This window comes from Asterias rubens, chromosome 13 (genome assembly GCF_902459465.1).
Source record: "Asterias rubens chromosome 13, eAstRub1.3, whole genome shotgun sequence".
Classification (NCBI taxonomy): Eukaryota; Metazoa; Echinodermata; class Asteroidea; order Forcipulatida; family Asteriidae; genus Asterias; species Asterias rubens.
In genome coordinates this window covers 14313698-14326461 of record NC_047074.1, presented here as the reverse complement: position 1 = coordinate 14326461, position 12764 = coordinate 14313698, and the positions used below count along the sequence as shown (strand labels likewise).

The window sequence follows — 12764 nt, the reverse complement described above, 5'->3', positions numbered from 1 at the left end:
TTAGATGTGGGAGGAAAATTCCACGCAGTCAGGTAGGGACTTAAAATCCAATCTACATAGTGCCACTGGCAGGATTTGATCCAAATACAAGGTCTGACTTGCATAATGTTTAATGTTCAATGCACTATGACTAAATATTTGTTTCTAATTTGTCCATGAGCAAGTTTCAGAAGTCCGACAAAAGTAGAAGATAAAGAATATCACGACTGGTTATGGATCTGTATTGCTTTCTTTCACATTTAAAAAATATTTACTGAAATGTTCTATACCCCCCCCCCCCAACCAACCTCCAATATACAGTTCCGTCAACCAACTTTCTTTTAATGAGATATTACATAGTATAGACGAGGTGACCTCTGACAAAGAGCCACAGAGCCTGGACTTCCTGCAGGTATGATTTGTACACCGCACAATCAAAGAAAACATCAAATCTTAAATTTTATGGAGATTGCACTGTCTAATTCCGATCAACTTTTGATATGGCTCGGTCCCAAACAGCGCCAGCCACCAACCCAGTCATTACCACGCAGTGAAGACCGGGTCCTCACACCGTTATAAAACTGCAAGAGTCAACACTCTTTGATAGAATAGTCCATGCCTATGTTTCATGTACACTTCTTATGGATCCGATAATATGCACAAATCGGTCAGGAATGGTCCCTCTTGTCTCTCCATACCTGCAATGAATGTTAAAATACAAATATTTTATGGGTTTAAGAAAGGAACTATCAATCAATCATAATCCTGCAGCCTATGTTGAGTTAATGTTTGATATCTGACAGGGTTGGTATATTTCAACCAATGGGAATGGATTGCTATTTGCGTGCACACAATCCTTTAAGCTCAGTCATGTGGTGGGAAAACTGAGGGCTTGCTGTGACTATGTTTAACTACAATTTTTCCAACAAATCTGTTAAAAATCAAACACAAATTTGCTACTATTGCTATTTTTTTACTGCATTCCAAAATTCTTAATAATCAACACTCAATACTCAAAACCAATGCTCAATATTAAAATCTGTTAAAATTTACCACAAGTTTGATACTAATGCTAATTTTTACTGCGTCCCAAAATACTCAATCATGTTTATACCCAATACTCAAAACCCAATATGCAACACCAAATATGCAACACCAAATACCCAACACCAATACTCAAAACCCAATATGCAACACCAAATACCCAATACTCAAAACACAATATGCAATACCAAATACTCAATACTCAAAACCTAATGCGCAGTACCAAATACTCTACACACTTCTCAATACCCATTACTCAGTACTCAATACTCAATATTCAAAACCAAATACTCAATTCCAAATACCAAACACTCAATACTCACTGTGAGAGTGGTAATTTCAGTAGTGTCTCAATATTCCTCAGTGACTCAGAAGCATGAATACCCAGAGCATCCAAAACATTACACAGATAATCTGAAATCAAACATAACATTATAGCATTAATTTTACCGACAAATGTAGCAGCCTTGAATTAGAAAATGGGTGTCGCACACTGAGTTAAAACTATTGGACCCTTTCGGTAAACAATGTTGTCCAAGGCCCACACTTTGTGTACCACAACTTCTATATCAAATAACAAACCTGTGAAAATTTAGGCTCAATCGGTCATCGGAGTCGGGAGAAAACACCGGAAAAACCCACATGTGTTTAAAATAAATCCGTAATTCTCGTTAACGAGAATTTTATATTGTTTTGCTGTTTTCTCAAAAAGTAAAGCATTTCATGGAATAATAGTTCACGAGAAGTCTTTCACCATTGCCTTCTGTAAACCCTGTAAGTTATTTGTAAATCTGTGAACTTTTTTTTTTTTTTATGAACCGAAAGGGTCCAATGGCTTTGAAACATTTCTTAAAATACAAAATAATGTAGCAATCTTTCTTTTTCTTTTTCTCCTTTCTAACATATTTCACTCCACTGCAGGAGGAAAGCCTCTTCACCAATTCACCATTTCACTTTATTTCCAAAGTACCACATCACATGAACAATCTGTGACTATATCCAGCTTATTTTTTATTAGCAGTAAGTTACCAAGCATAGGTGCTGGGCCAAATTTCAGTCAAGCATATAAATAATATGCTTAACAGAATACCAGCCAAAAACCCATGTCACACATCTGTGACTGGTATCCTGCTTATTTTTGCTTAGCAGAAAGTTGCCAAGCATAATGCCCTACTTAAAGGGAAGTAAACGTTTGAGAATTGTCAAAGACCAGTCTTCTCACTTGGTGCATAAAATAACAAACCTGTGAAAATTTAGCTCAATTGGTCATCAAAGTTGCGAGAAAATGATGAAAGAAAAAACACCCTTGTTGGACGATTTTGTGTGCTTTCAGATAGGAATAAAAGACTTCTAGCTATTATTTTAGTGAGAAATTACCTCTTTCTCAAAATCTATGCTACTTCAGGGGGAGCCGTTTCTCACAATGTTTTAAACTATCAACAGCTCTCCAATGCTCGTTACCAAGTCAGTTTTTAAGTTAATATTTGTTTTGAGTAATTACCAAGCGTGTACCTTCCCTTTAAGCAGCTCTATAAAATTGGACCCGGCTAGTAATTATTTGTAATTTGGAATTCCTGGTAGCAGGTAACATTCTGTCGTTTCATTTCAGTTGTCTGAGTCTCTAAGTATCTTTTCATTTATTTATTTCAGCCACATCCAACAGCGCAAGCGCCAATGACAGATAAAAAGATGGATAAAAACAATAAATAACATAAAACTGCACAATAAAATTATTTAAACAGACAAAAGAAGACAAGATTAAAATGGCGCAAAGACCTTACATCAAAATAGTTAAAACACAAGTTACACTCTGGACCAGACCTCCCCTTTCAAAAATTCACAAAATTTCAATGATTTTATGTTTACCTATATCAGTGGCTAATTGTCGAGTAGCGTTCGGCGTCAGCTCAGTGATTTTCAAGATGGCTTCTACATAGGTGTGCATGGTTCCCCTAGCAATGGCTCCTAACCAATAATCAGCCAGGTGTTCCGCCGTGGCTGAGCCTGAGTTGAGATTTAAAGAAAGCCCAAAAGAAACTTGTTAAAAAGTAGGCTAGCTGCTCGACATTATCTGCAGACGTGAACATGCGCACAAGTATGTTGACAAATATTGTTCAGACACATTTCAATGGTGCAAAAAGTGTTGGAAATCCTGAAACGATTTGGTTAAATTCCAGGGATTTAAAGACTTTTTTTTATTACACATCCAACAGCACAATTATGCATAGGAAACAAGAAGAAATGTTCAGATTTAGGAGAACAAAACACAATAGGGGACCAAAAACCCACACACTCAGAGGTTGTGACTAAAAACCAACTGGCCTATGTAGCTTTAATGTTGGTGCCTTCCCCTATTTGATCAATATCTTGGTTGCCAGTTAGAAGACATTCAACCTTTAATTTCTGTATAGCCAGGGATTACACCCAAGTTTAAAATCCCAGGTTGTATCGCAGACTTTTTGTTGTTGCTTTACCTGCTTCTGGAGGATAAGGAAGCTTGCCCGTCTCCAACGCCTTCTCAAGACTAGGATTCTCTTGAGATGTAAACGGTTCTAGTTGCTGTGGTAACGTCATTAGATACTGACCAATCTGAAATGAAAGAGTTTGAGTCGGTAGTTCAAAACACAAAGGTTACCACTCTTTAATTCAGGTTACAGATTATATAAATATGTAGAACATGTGTACTTGTCACGATTGGCGAGCTCTGGAAGTTGCGAACTGAAACTGCTCGTTCCAAAAACACCTTAACTTTGACGTGTAGAAAGGGTTCTTCTCAATTTGATTCCGGTCTTGAAACCAATATTCTGGTCAAGTAAAAGTTTTGAGCTACAAGCCTCAGCAATCCTGTGGATTTTTTACCCAAATTTGAGCCCTATGTTTGCTGATTAGTTGACTACAATGCTGGTAAAGTCTGAAGGGTGAAGACAGTCACTGTACCTTGGTAATGTATTCCTGTGGGGACAGACTGAATGTTGGGAGGTCAGCAGCAAGCATACCGCCCTCTGTTGTCCAAACCTGTAAACAGACAAATTGCAGTTTTAGCAGTCAAACAATCAACCCCTTGAAACCCTATCACTAGTTACAGAGCCACCAGATATTTGTGTTGGTTTTCCATTTGCGTTGGTTTCTGTTTGTTTTTATCTTTCCAGTTTGCTTGCAACCAATACATGATCCTTTCTAGGGCATCTGAAAACATAATTCGATGCAACAAGGGTGGTTTTGACTTTCATTGTTTTCTGTGAATGCATATTTTGGGGTACACTTAGTAAGGATACTGGTCTTTGGCAATTACCAAAAGTATACCTTGCCGTGAAGAGAAACATTTTTAAATTCTTGACTGATTCTGAGACCATCTTACCTCCATGGTTGAAATCTGTGACAGCTGTGCTTCTAACTGGTGGAATACGATACTGAATGTGAACTTGTGAGCATGCTCATTGACCTTTTGCATCCCATCCATGACCTCTTTCAGTAATGATACTTTGTCTATATTGGACAAAAAGATCACACATTCCAAGTCAAACACTTGTATGAACTTCATTTTTCCAAAACACTTACTGGTGACTTATAATGGAGGAGATGTTATTAGTGTTCAATTTCATAAAGCCATTAAGCACAAAACACTTGCTCAGCACAAAAATCTCTTGCTGCGCACAATAGGGTACCAGCAAGAATACCACACAGTTACCATCGCTTGGACTGGTAACCCCACTCATTTATTGCTTAGCAAAGAAACTTGCTTAGCAGAATTGTTTAGCTAAACATCTTTATGAAATGGGGCCCTGTTGAGGATTTTGTTTACCTTGTTTAAGTTTGAGAATGAGATCAACAAAGACTGCATGTTGGACAGGGTCCTCCTTCACCAAGTAATTATACTCCTTGAATGGATTATCAGATACTGGTCTGTAATTAGGAAAACAAGAACAAAAACAATAAAACGAAACAATGAGAGAACAATAACAAAACACTATTATACCAAACCAACCGTTGGGGCGAAAATAGTTGTGCAAGCAAACTGGCAGGTCAATGTTTCTGGGAAATGGAAGTTAAATCATTTGAACCTCAGACATCCACAACACCATTACTACAACAAGGCATCCAATAAGTAACTACACAGTTAAGTTCCTTTTTGCCACTACTACAACAAGGCATCCAATAAGTAACTACACAGTTAAGTTCCTTTTTGCCTACTTCTACGAGGAACCCAATAAGTAACTTCAATGTTCAGTTACTTGTTTGTGTACTTACGTGATATTGATATTAGTGATCTTGGTCGGTGAGAAGGCTTCTGCAACATGACTCGTAGCTGTGTTCAGAACGGATCCAATTAACTCCATCTCAAACTCTTCACTCTGTAGAAATAATTCACCTACAAATGAAAAAGCATAAATGAAAATCACTATGTCAGGTCGAGGTCAAGCAGGGTCACCATACCACATGTCTGTATAACTTTTAGAGCAGGCTGGAACTGATAGAAAAGATAAATAGACTCAAACTCTGGTGTTTCTAGCAGAGGGTGGGTTCGAATCCCAGTCTTGACACTTGTGTCCTTAAGCAAAAAACTCAACGTGTTGAATCCATGAACCAAGTCTCCTGATATGCATGTCAACAAACCCACTAGCACTTGGCGCTAAGAGAAGGTGCTATGCACCTGTGTTTCTGGTAGTGGCTGCTGAATACGCCCCAAAATAAAAACTTTCTCAAAGTGTTTATGTTTGTTCATCAAGCAACTTGAGTACCTTTTTTGGTAGAAACATGATCTAAGAACATACACTGTTTGATTATTGTTATTAACTTGCTCTGAAGGTCATCTTCAGGTCATGTTAAGCTCACACAGGGTTACCTACCACATGTCTGTATAATCTTGAGAGCATGCTGGAACTTGCTCCAATCCTCTCCCAGTTCAGCATGAGAGGGCGCTATACTATCCAGCCCACCGGCAGCGTGTAAAGTCCCTAAGGCTGAGTGAAACTTCTGACAGTAGCTTTGAAACATTGCCTGGGGATTACAATGGTTAGAATTGATAGATTTGTGTATTGGTAGTGGACAGTTAAACAGAATGTTTCGCAGAAGTTGACCACAAGTCACTTCAAATTAATTGTGAGAATTTGTGGCGTCAAAATTCGTAATGCATTTGCATTCACATGAAGTATGAGCCAGGGGTTCGGACTCACTGCTGGGTACAAAGATAAGACTTTAGAAGTGATTACTCCTCATACATATTCATGACCGAAAATCTGATTGGTCCATTCACCATGATCAGTCCACAATTCAGCCTTTGGATGCCATGGAACATTTTTAATGAATATACCGTGAATGAATGAATGAAAAAAAAAGATTCAAACAAACCCATACTTACCTTTAAGGCTTCTATAAGACCAACACAACCACATCCATCGGTTAGACCAATACATCGATCAACAGCCTACAAAATACAAATCATAAAGATATTCAAAACTAGTGCTTTACATTAGTCATTTGGTATTGCAAGTTAAAGAACCCAGAACACTTATCAGGGAAGGGTAGGGGTTAACCTCAGTAATTCTGGTTCACATAGCAAGCTCCCTTGTTTAAAGCTTTCATCGGGCTTGTGCGCCACAGTGATTAAGTTCCCTTATGAGGAGTCTTTGGTTTTAAATATAATGCTAGACAAAGAGCTTTTAGGATTTCTCACCTCGTGGGCGATTTTGAAGACTTTACTTGTTGAGTTTGACAGCAATTGCGCACAGTCTATAAGATCTCTCTTCTCCTACAAAAAAAACAAGCAACATTTTAATCAATTATTAGACAACATTACAAGATAATCAGGCCGGGAATTTAATCTTTGAAAGGACAAGGCCATTTTTATTATGCAAAGGGCACTTCTATTGAAAAATCATAAAGTCCATGGGAAACTTCTGAAGGGGCATCAAGGCCAAGACCAGGGCACTGGAAGCCACAGCATGGCCTTCGTGTAATTTCAGACCTGTCAAATTTTGACACAAATTCTTTTCTTGTTTCTTTCTTTTTAATTTTGTTTGTGTATTTTCTAAGTCTTTATCATCATTATTATCAATAAACTTCAAAACGTAAATTTTACAAAACATTTTTGATAAATTCATCTTTTATCTCTCCAATAAAAAATGGCTCTCACTAAACACTTTAAGCTTAAAAATGGCCAGTCGGACCAGGCAGCTTGTTAAATATTTAAACATACCATTTGAGTACAGCTGACTTCCTGCAGCATGAATTCTCTTTCAAGACGACCATATTGCAAAAGATAAGGAACATAGGGGGCATGGATGGCATTCACCAAGTCATAGAAATGTGAGCCTGAGATGGAACCTGATTGGAGCAAAAATAGGCGGGAAATAAAATAAACAAATTGAAGAATTTTACACTCCTGACAAGTTGAGAAAACAAACTTAGAACAAGTTGGCTCAAGGGTTTCTTCACCTGCCTTTCACCTATATGGACCTCGGTTCAAATCCCACCTCAGACCGGATCCTTGTATGTGGAGTGGGTTTTCACTCCCTACCTGATTGTGTGGGTTTTTTCCCATTCGGGATTTCCCAACTAATTCATAACTGAACAATTCTCCTTATTTCATATTTAGCATGATATTGATGTTAATTGTGCTGTTATGTAATAAATAAGTCAATCAATCAATCAATCGATAAAATCTCAAATTTGACCAAAATGTATTTATGTGTGATCTCCTTATATTTCACTTACCTGCTGTCTCCAGAATAGCGCTTTCAAGATTTTTGATGAATCTCATCACGATCTGGAAAAAACAAATATTTGAAATACTTTTAAATATAATCACAGGTTGAATAGACCTTTCTATCGCACCGTCACAGCCCAAGTATTTGCCATATAGGGTTGGAAAACAACATGGTGTATTGGAAGCCATCAATGCAAAACAAAAACAGATGGCCAAAGTTTATAACATTGTCAAACAACTATTAAAAAAGAGTGTTGATTTTGTTGAAGCAGAGCAACCAATCATTGGAGGTATTTCATATCATTGAAAATTTTGTTAAAACATCTGTTAACACGATCACTAACATTTGGCGGTCCATGCCAACCAGTGTTTGTTATCAACCAACAATGGAAAGTTCTATAACTGTCATAAATGCATACAGCACCTGTCTAAGTTCCATTAAGTTTGGTAGAGTATTATCTTGAAGTGCAGTATCCATACAAGCTGGTAGCGAAGGCTGTAAACCAGACAACGTCTGCGTCAATAATTCACTCACAACTCGGACTGCCTCAGGGAATACCTGTTCACACCACTGAATCTATCAACAACAAAAATCGGAGGGAAAAACATGACTTGTCATCTTTGTAATATGTCAGAATGAGCTCAGAAATAAGGCCTTCAAAAATTGCCTGGATTGCCCTTTCCAAGTGAAAAAATCTCTGTCACACTTTTTTCTCAATTGCCTCCGTTTCCCCCGGTCAGGTTTTTGAACTAGTGTTTTGACAGTTTTTACAGGTACTGCCTATTAAACTGTATTTTCTCTAAATCTGTATGGATTTTATTGTTTAAAAAAAAAGTAAAGCACCCATGAGCATGTTTCATGGATGGACGCTATATTGTCATTATTATTTTTATTATCACCTCTTTATGCCATGTTGATAGTAACGTATCATAGAACGTTGGTAGCCATTCCGCTAGAGGTTTATCCAGATTATCACCCTGTAGTGTCTGCCATTGTTGTAACAACGAACTCTGAAACACAATCAGCAAAAAGACATACATGGGATTTGAGGCATTGCGTGGTGAGGTATCAATATTTGGTTTGCGATGGCACCATTTGTGTATCTACTTGCCAGGTAGAGTTTTTTCTGATAAGAACTGTCCTGCTTTTTACCTACTACCTGGGCTGAAGGTATAAAGCAACTAGACGTTTAAGTCAAGCAGGTATCAGAACCACTTTGGTCCCATGTGCATTGCACTTATGTGCAAAGGAAAAAAACTCACATACTTTAACAGGTCCTAATGTTCGAAAACACGCAAGACTTTCACAGTCAAGACTTTCACATGTGACCTATGTTAACATCCAAACTGCCCTCTGTTGACAAAACCCTGTATAAGTCATGTTTCGCCGGGCAAAAAGACGTGTAGTCATGGTAAGATTGCATACACTTTCTAGCTGGCTGCCAAAACACAAAGGTTTTGCCCGGCGGTATAAGCCCGAATCATGTTATGGTTTTCGAGTGACATCAGAGGTCACATCATCTATTGGATCTGTTATCCAGCCGAAATTATCATCAACCAATTTGGACTCGGCCTAACTCTTACCTTATGACATTTGTAATAATAATTGTACAACTGTGGAAGCCTGTCGATGTCCAAGAAGATTTTCACATATGTCTGAGCAGATTCTGAGAAAACAAGAAAAGTAAGTTTATCTTCAATCATTTAAGGCAGCAACCAAAAAGGAAAAAAGAATGTTCAAGTCACCCACCCAAACTTGCTCCCTAATGGTTCTTTAGGAATATGTGACATCATAAGTTACATCACAGTCATCGTGGTCCAGTGGTTAGACTGCAGGACTTGCAATCACAAGGTTGTGGGTTTGAATCCCCAGCTAATCGCTGATTTCACAATGACTAAAATAAATATTGTCATCTAGTTACTGAATCACAATTTCTTGATTTGTGTAATTCATAATCATAGACGTTAAACCAATGTTTGTATGAGAGAGATTGGCCGTTACCAGCTTGGTGTTTATATCCCCATGTGGAAGACTGACAAAACTCATCAATGGAACCCAAATAAAAATGTATACATATTTGTTGACTCACCAAGAGAATGAGTATTAAAGGCGCTCACAAGTTGTGGACTCAACATGGCCTCAAGACGATTCTTGAGCGTCTCGAGATGTTGACATCTCTCCTCATAGTCTCCGCAGTGAGCCAACATGCTCTAAAACAAAAGCAATGGTTATAAAACTTATATTATGAATGTGATTGGAATGAATGGGACCGCTGTTTAGCCTGACTGAATTCACTTCTTTCTTTTTTTCTTTTTTTCTGAAGGTCTTCTATTAGTGCCATCATAAAAATATTCTCAACATTGCACTTAAAAATGTTATTTAACTTACAAGACTGTGCTGCATCGCCATCAACTTGTCCGCAATCTGCAGGAGGAGGAAAAAAGACGCAGAGAGTGAACACAATTCAACATCTGGGCCCCAGTTCATTTACTGAAAGTTCTGAAGACAAGTAACTGGAACTCAATTGGTGTGAGGAACTAGACTTAGTCAAGTCAAAAATGGGCTGCTGCTTATAGGCTTGATGCAACTCCTCCCCCGAAGGCCTCTAAGATGGGGGCGGCCGACACCAAACCTGGGAGCGAGTTCCAAAGATTCACAGTTCTGCCCGTCATGAGCATTGGGATGTTACCACGAGAAAGTAAGGACAATAAATAGATTTTTTTAGAAACTCACTGCTTGGGTGTTTTTACTCTGGAAGACTTCATCAACATCCGCCATGAGTGTCGTCCAATTATCGGCTTCCTAAAAGAAATTGGGGAGAGAAAAATAATTGTTCTTAAAGGGCGCTGGACACTATTGGTAATTACTCAAAATAATTGTAAGCATAAAAATGTACTTGGTAACGAGCAATGGAGAGCTGTTTATATAGTAAACAATATTGTCAGAAAAGTAACGTAGTTTTGAGAAACAGGTAATTTCTCAGTCACATATTAAAAGACTTCAGGCCTGAAGCCTTTTATTAGACATCTGAAAGCACACAAACAAGGGTGTTTTCTTCTTTCATTATCCTCTTGCAACTTCAATGACCAGTATTGAGCCAAAATTTTCACAGGTTTGTTATTTAATGCATATGTTGTGTTACACCAAGTGATAATACTGGTCTTTAAAAATTACTAATAGTGTCCAGTGTATTTAAGGATAATTTGTGCAGCCCTGTTCTGGAGTCTTTAGTTGGTGGAGAGAGAGTTTCCATTGTCTTAACGAGATGTGACAAGAGCCAAAAAGCATGGAGACATTTTTTATTTCTTCTTACCTGCAGAGCATCAGATGCTGCCTTCATCCGAGATTTAATCGCATCAAGATCTAGAAGCATCTTCATTGACTGAGATGTATCTTCTTCAACCTTGACAAGAAAATCACACACACAAAATATTCCTCATCAGTCTTGGAAGATTTATTGTTACATTAGAATTTAGAATTCTTGCATGGTGTGGATCATAAGAAAACTATAGTAGTAAACTTGCCGGTACAACCATGTTTGGGGGAAGTTTTAGGTTCTGAAAAGAATTGGTGCGGTCTTGACATTTAAAATAGTATACTCAGTTTGTTTTGTACCTTCTTGATATCTTCCTTAACCAGCTGCATTTGTTCCTTGAGAAATGTAGCCTCCTGTTTTACGGACTCTACCTCCCTTAAGACACGAGGAATATTCTGAACAGCTTGCTGACTCGTCTCCTCTAAGGAATGATTAACCTCCTAAGAAAGTGGGAGAGAAAAAAAGAGAAACATTACTTTCAGTTAATCTCAAGGTCTTTATTCTCCTGTCTCAAGAAACTTACAAATTAAAAACTATTGTATTATTTATGATGCGATCACGCTAAATGAGTCGTTTGTCAGAAATATCAGTACAAGCCATAATAGGCCAAGAGGGGTGAAATCTTCACAATATTTGCTACATCTTATTTTATATTGGCAACTTCCTTCAAGACACCAGAGCTTGACTCCAGTGAGCTCTTACACGCTCAGCCATGAAACATGTTTAAAGATAAAGACTTACCTGAATGAAAAGTTGAAGTTTCATAACAAGAGTTGCTGCATGCGCCTACAAACAAACAAACAAACAAACAAACAAATCAATCAAACAAAATGGATCAGATAAAATGGATGACCAAATAATGAAACTTTGCTTGCCTTTACAATTTACTTTTAAACTCCAAATCATCCTGAGAATGAAATCTGTCCCCCAAAAATAATAACGGGTGACAGGTCATTGTCAATAACTGTCATTGATTATTAACATATAACTCGCCTCTCAGGGCGGCAGTCCAGTGTCAGATTCAAGCCCTGGAAGAATGTAGAGAACAATTTATAAACAAATTCATATTTTGTAGTTTTAAGATTTAGCCTAACATTGCCCTTACATCTTTCTGATCTGGGGCATCTTTCTGCGCTCTAAATGCTGCATTCACCCACTCAACGGCATCAAAATTGGCATCCAAAAACTTAGAAAAATCCTGAAATAAATAAGAAAGAAGATGAAGTAGTTTAAATTGAACAATAATTTTTATTTTCAATAAAGGAAAAGTTTCCGGATAGCGCCACCACTTTTTCATTCGATATGAAATAATATAGTATCTAATTTACCTCATCAATGAGATATCCCTTTTTGTAAAAATGAGTGAAAAAGTGGTGGCGCCATACATACGGAAAGTTATCCATTACAAAGACACACACATTCAACAACATCTGAACATGTTCAAATCAAAAAGAACAAATCTTCTTCTTAATATAATACGTTTCCGAAGTCCATGATCAAACAAGTGGAGGAAGTTCTTACCATTTCGAAATTCTCAAGATGCTTCTTATCTAAGCTTACCCTCCTTAGATTAAATTAACTATTTCATCGTAGTTTTATCAAATCAGTAACAAGTAATCGCCTTGTTTTGATGATGTGGAAAAAAATAATGTGTCGCCAAAACTTGTTGATGGAAGGGCGCCACCTTTCTTTACAGAAATTATCCAAAATCTCTAGCC

General features: G+C 37.6%; 1 protein-coding gene across 1 annotated transcript; it reads right to left on the bottom strand.

Annotated features, from left to right (window-relative positions):
• Positions 1–473: 473 nt before the first annotated feature.
• On the bottom strand, positions 474–12703 carry LOC117298984 (conserved oligomeric Golgi complex subunit 7-like). Its single transcript, XM_033782384.1, has 24 exons — positions 12568–12703; positions 12152–12244; positions 11788–11832; positions 11346–11486; positions 11044–11133; positions 10464–10532; positions 10119–10154; positions 9820–9940; positions 9314–9396; positions 8630–8740; positions 8154–8306; positions 7738–7789; positions 7220–7347; positions 6698–6772; positions 6383–6448; positions 5871–6021; positions 5272–5392; positions 4826–4926; positions 4382–4509; positions 3961–4038; positions 3498–3612; positions 2890–3027; positions 1347–1437; positions 474–677 (listed from the first exon to the last, which is right to left on the bottom strand). Exons 1-24 carry the CDS (start codon positions 12568–12570, stop codon positions 599–601), a joined length of 2268 nt encoding a protein of 755 aa, XP_033638275.1. The 5' UTR covers positions 12571–12703; the 3' UTR covers positions 474–598.
• Positions 12704–12764: the final 61 nt, after the last annotated feature.

Excerpts from the sequence above, each read along its gene's own strand:
- LOC117298984 (XM_033782384.1), bottom strand. Across the intron at positions 11,833-12,151 it reads ATGCCCCAGATCAGAAAGAT|GCGCATGCAGCAACTCTTGT; the intron begins GTAAGGGCAATG and ends GTTTGTTTGTAG. Across the intron at positions 9,941-10,118 it reads TGGCGATGCAGCACAGTCTT|AGCATGTTGGCTCACTGCGG; the intron begins GTAAGTTAAATA and ends CTTTTGTTTTAG.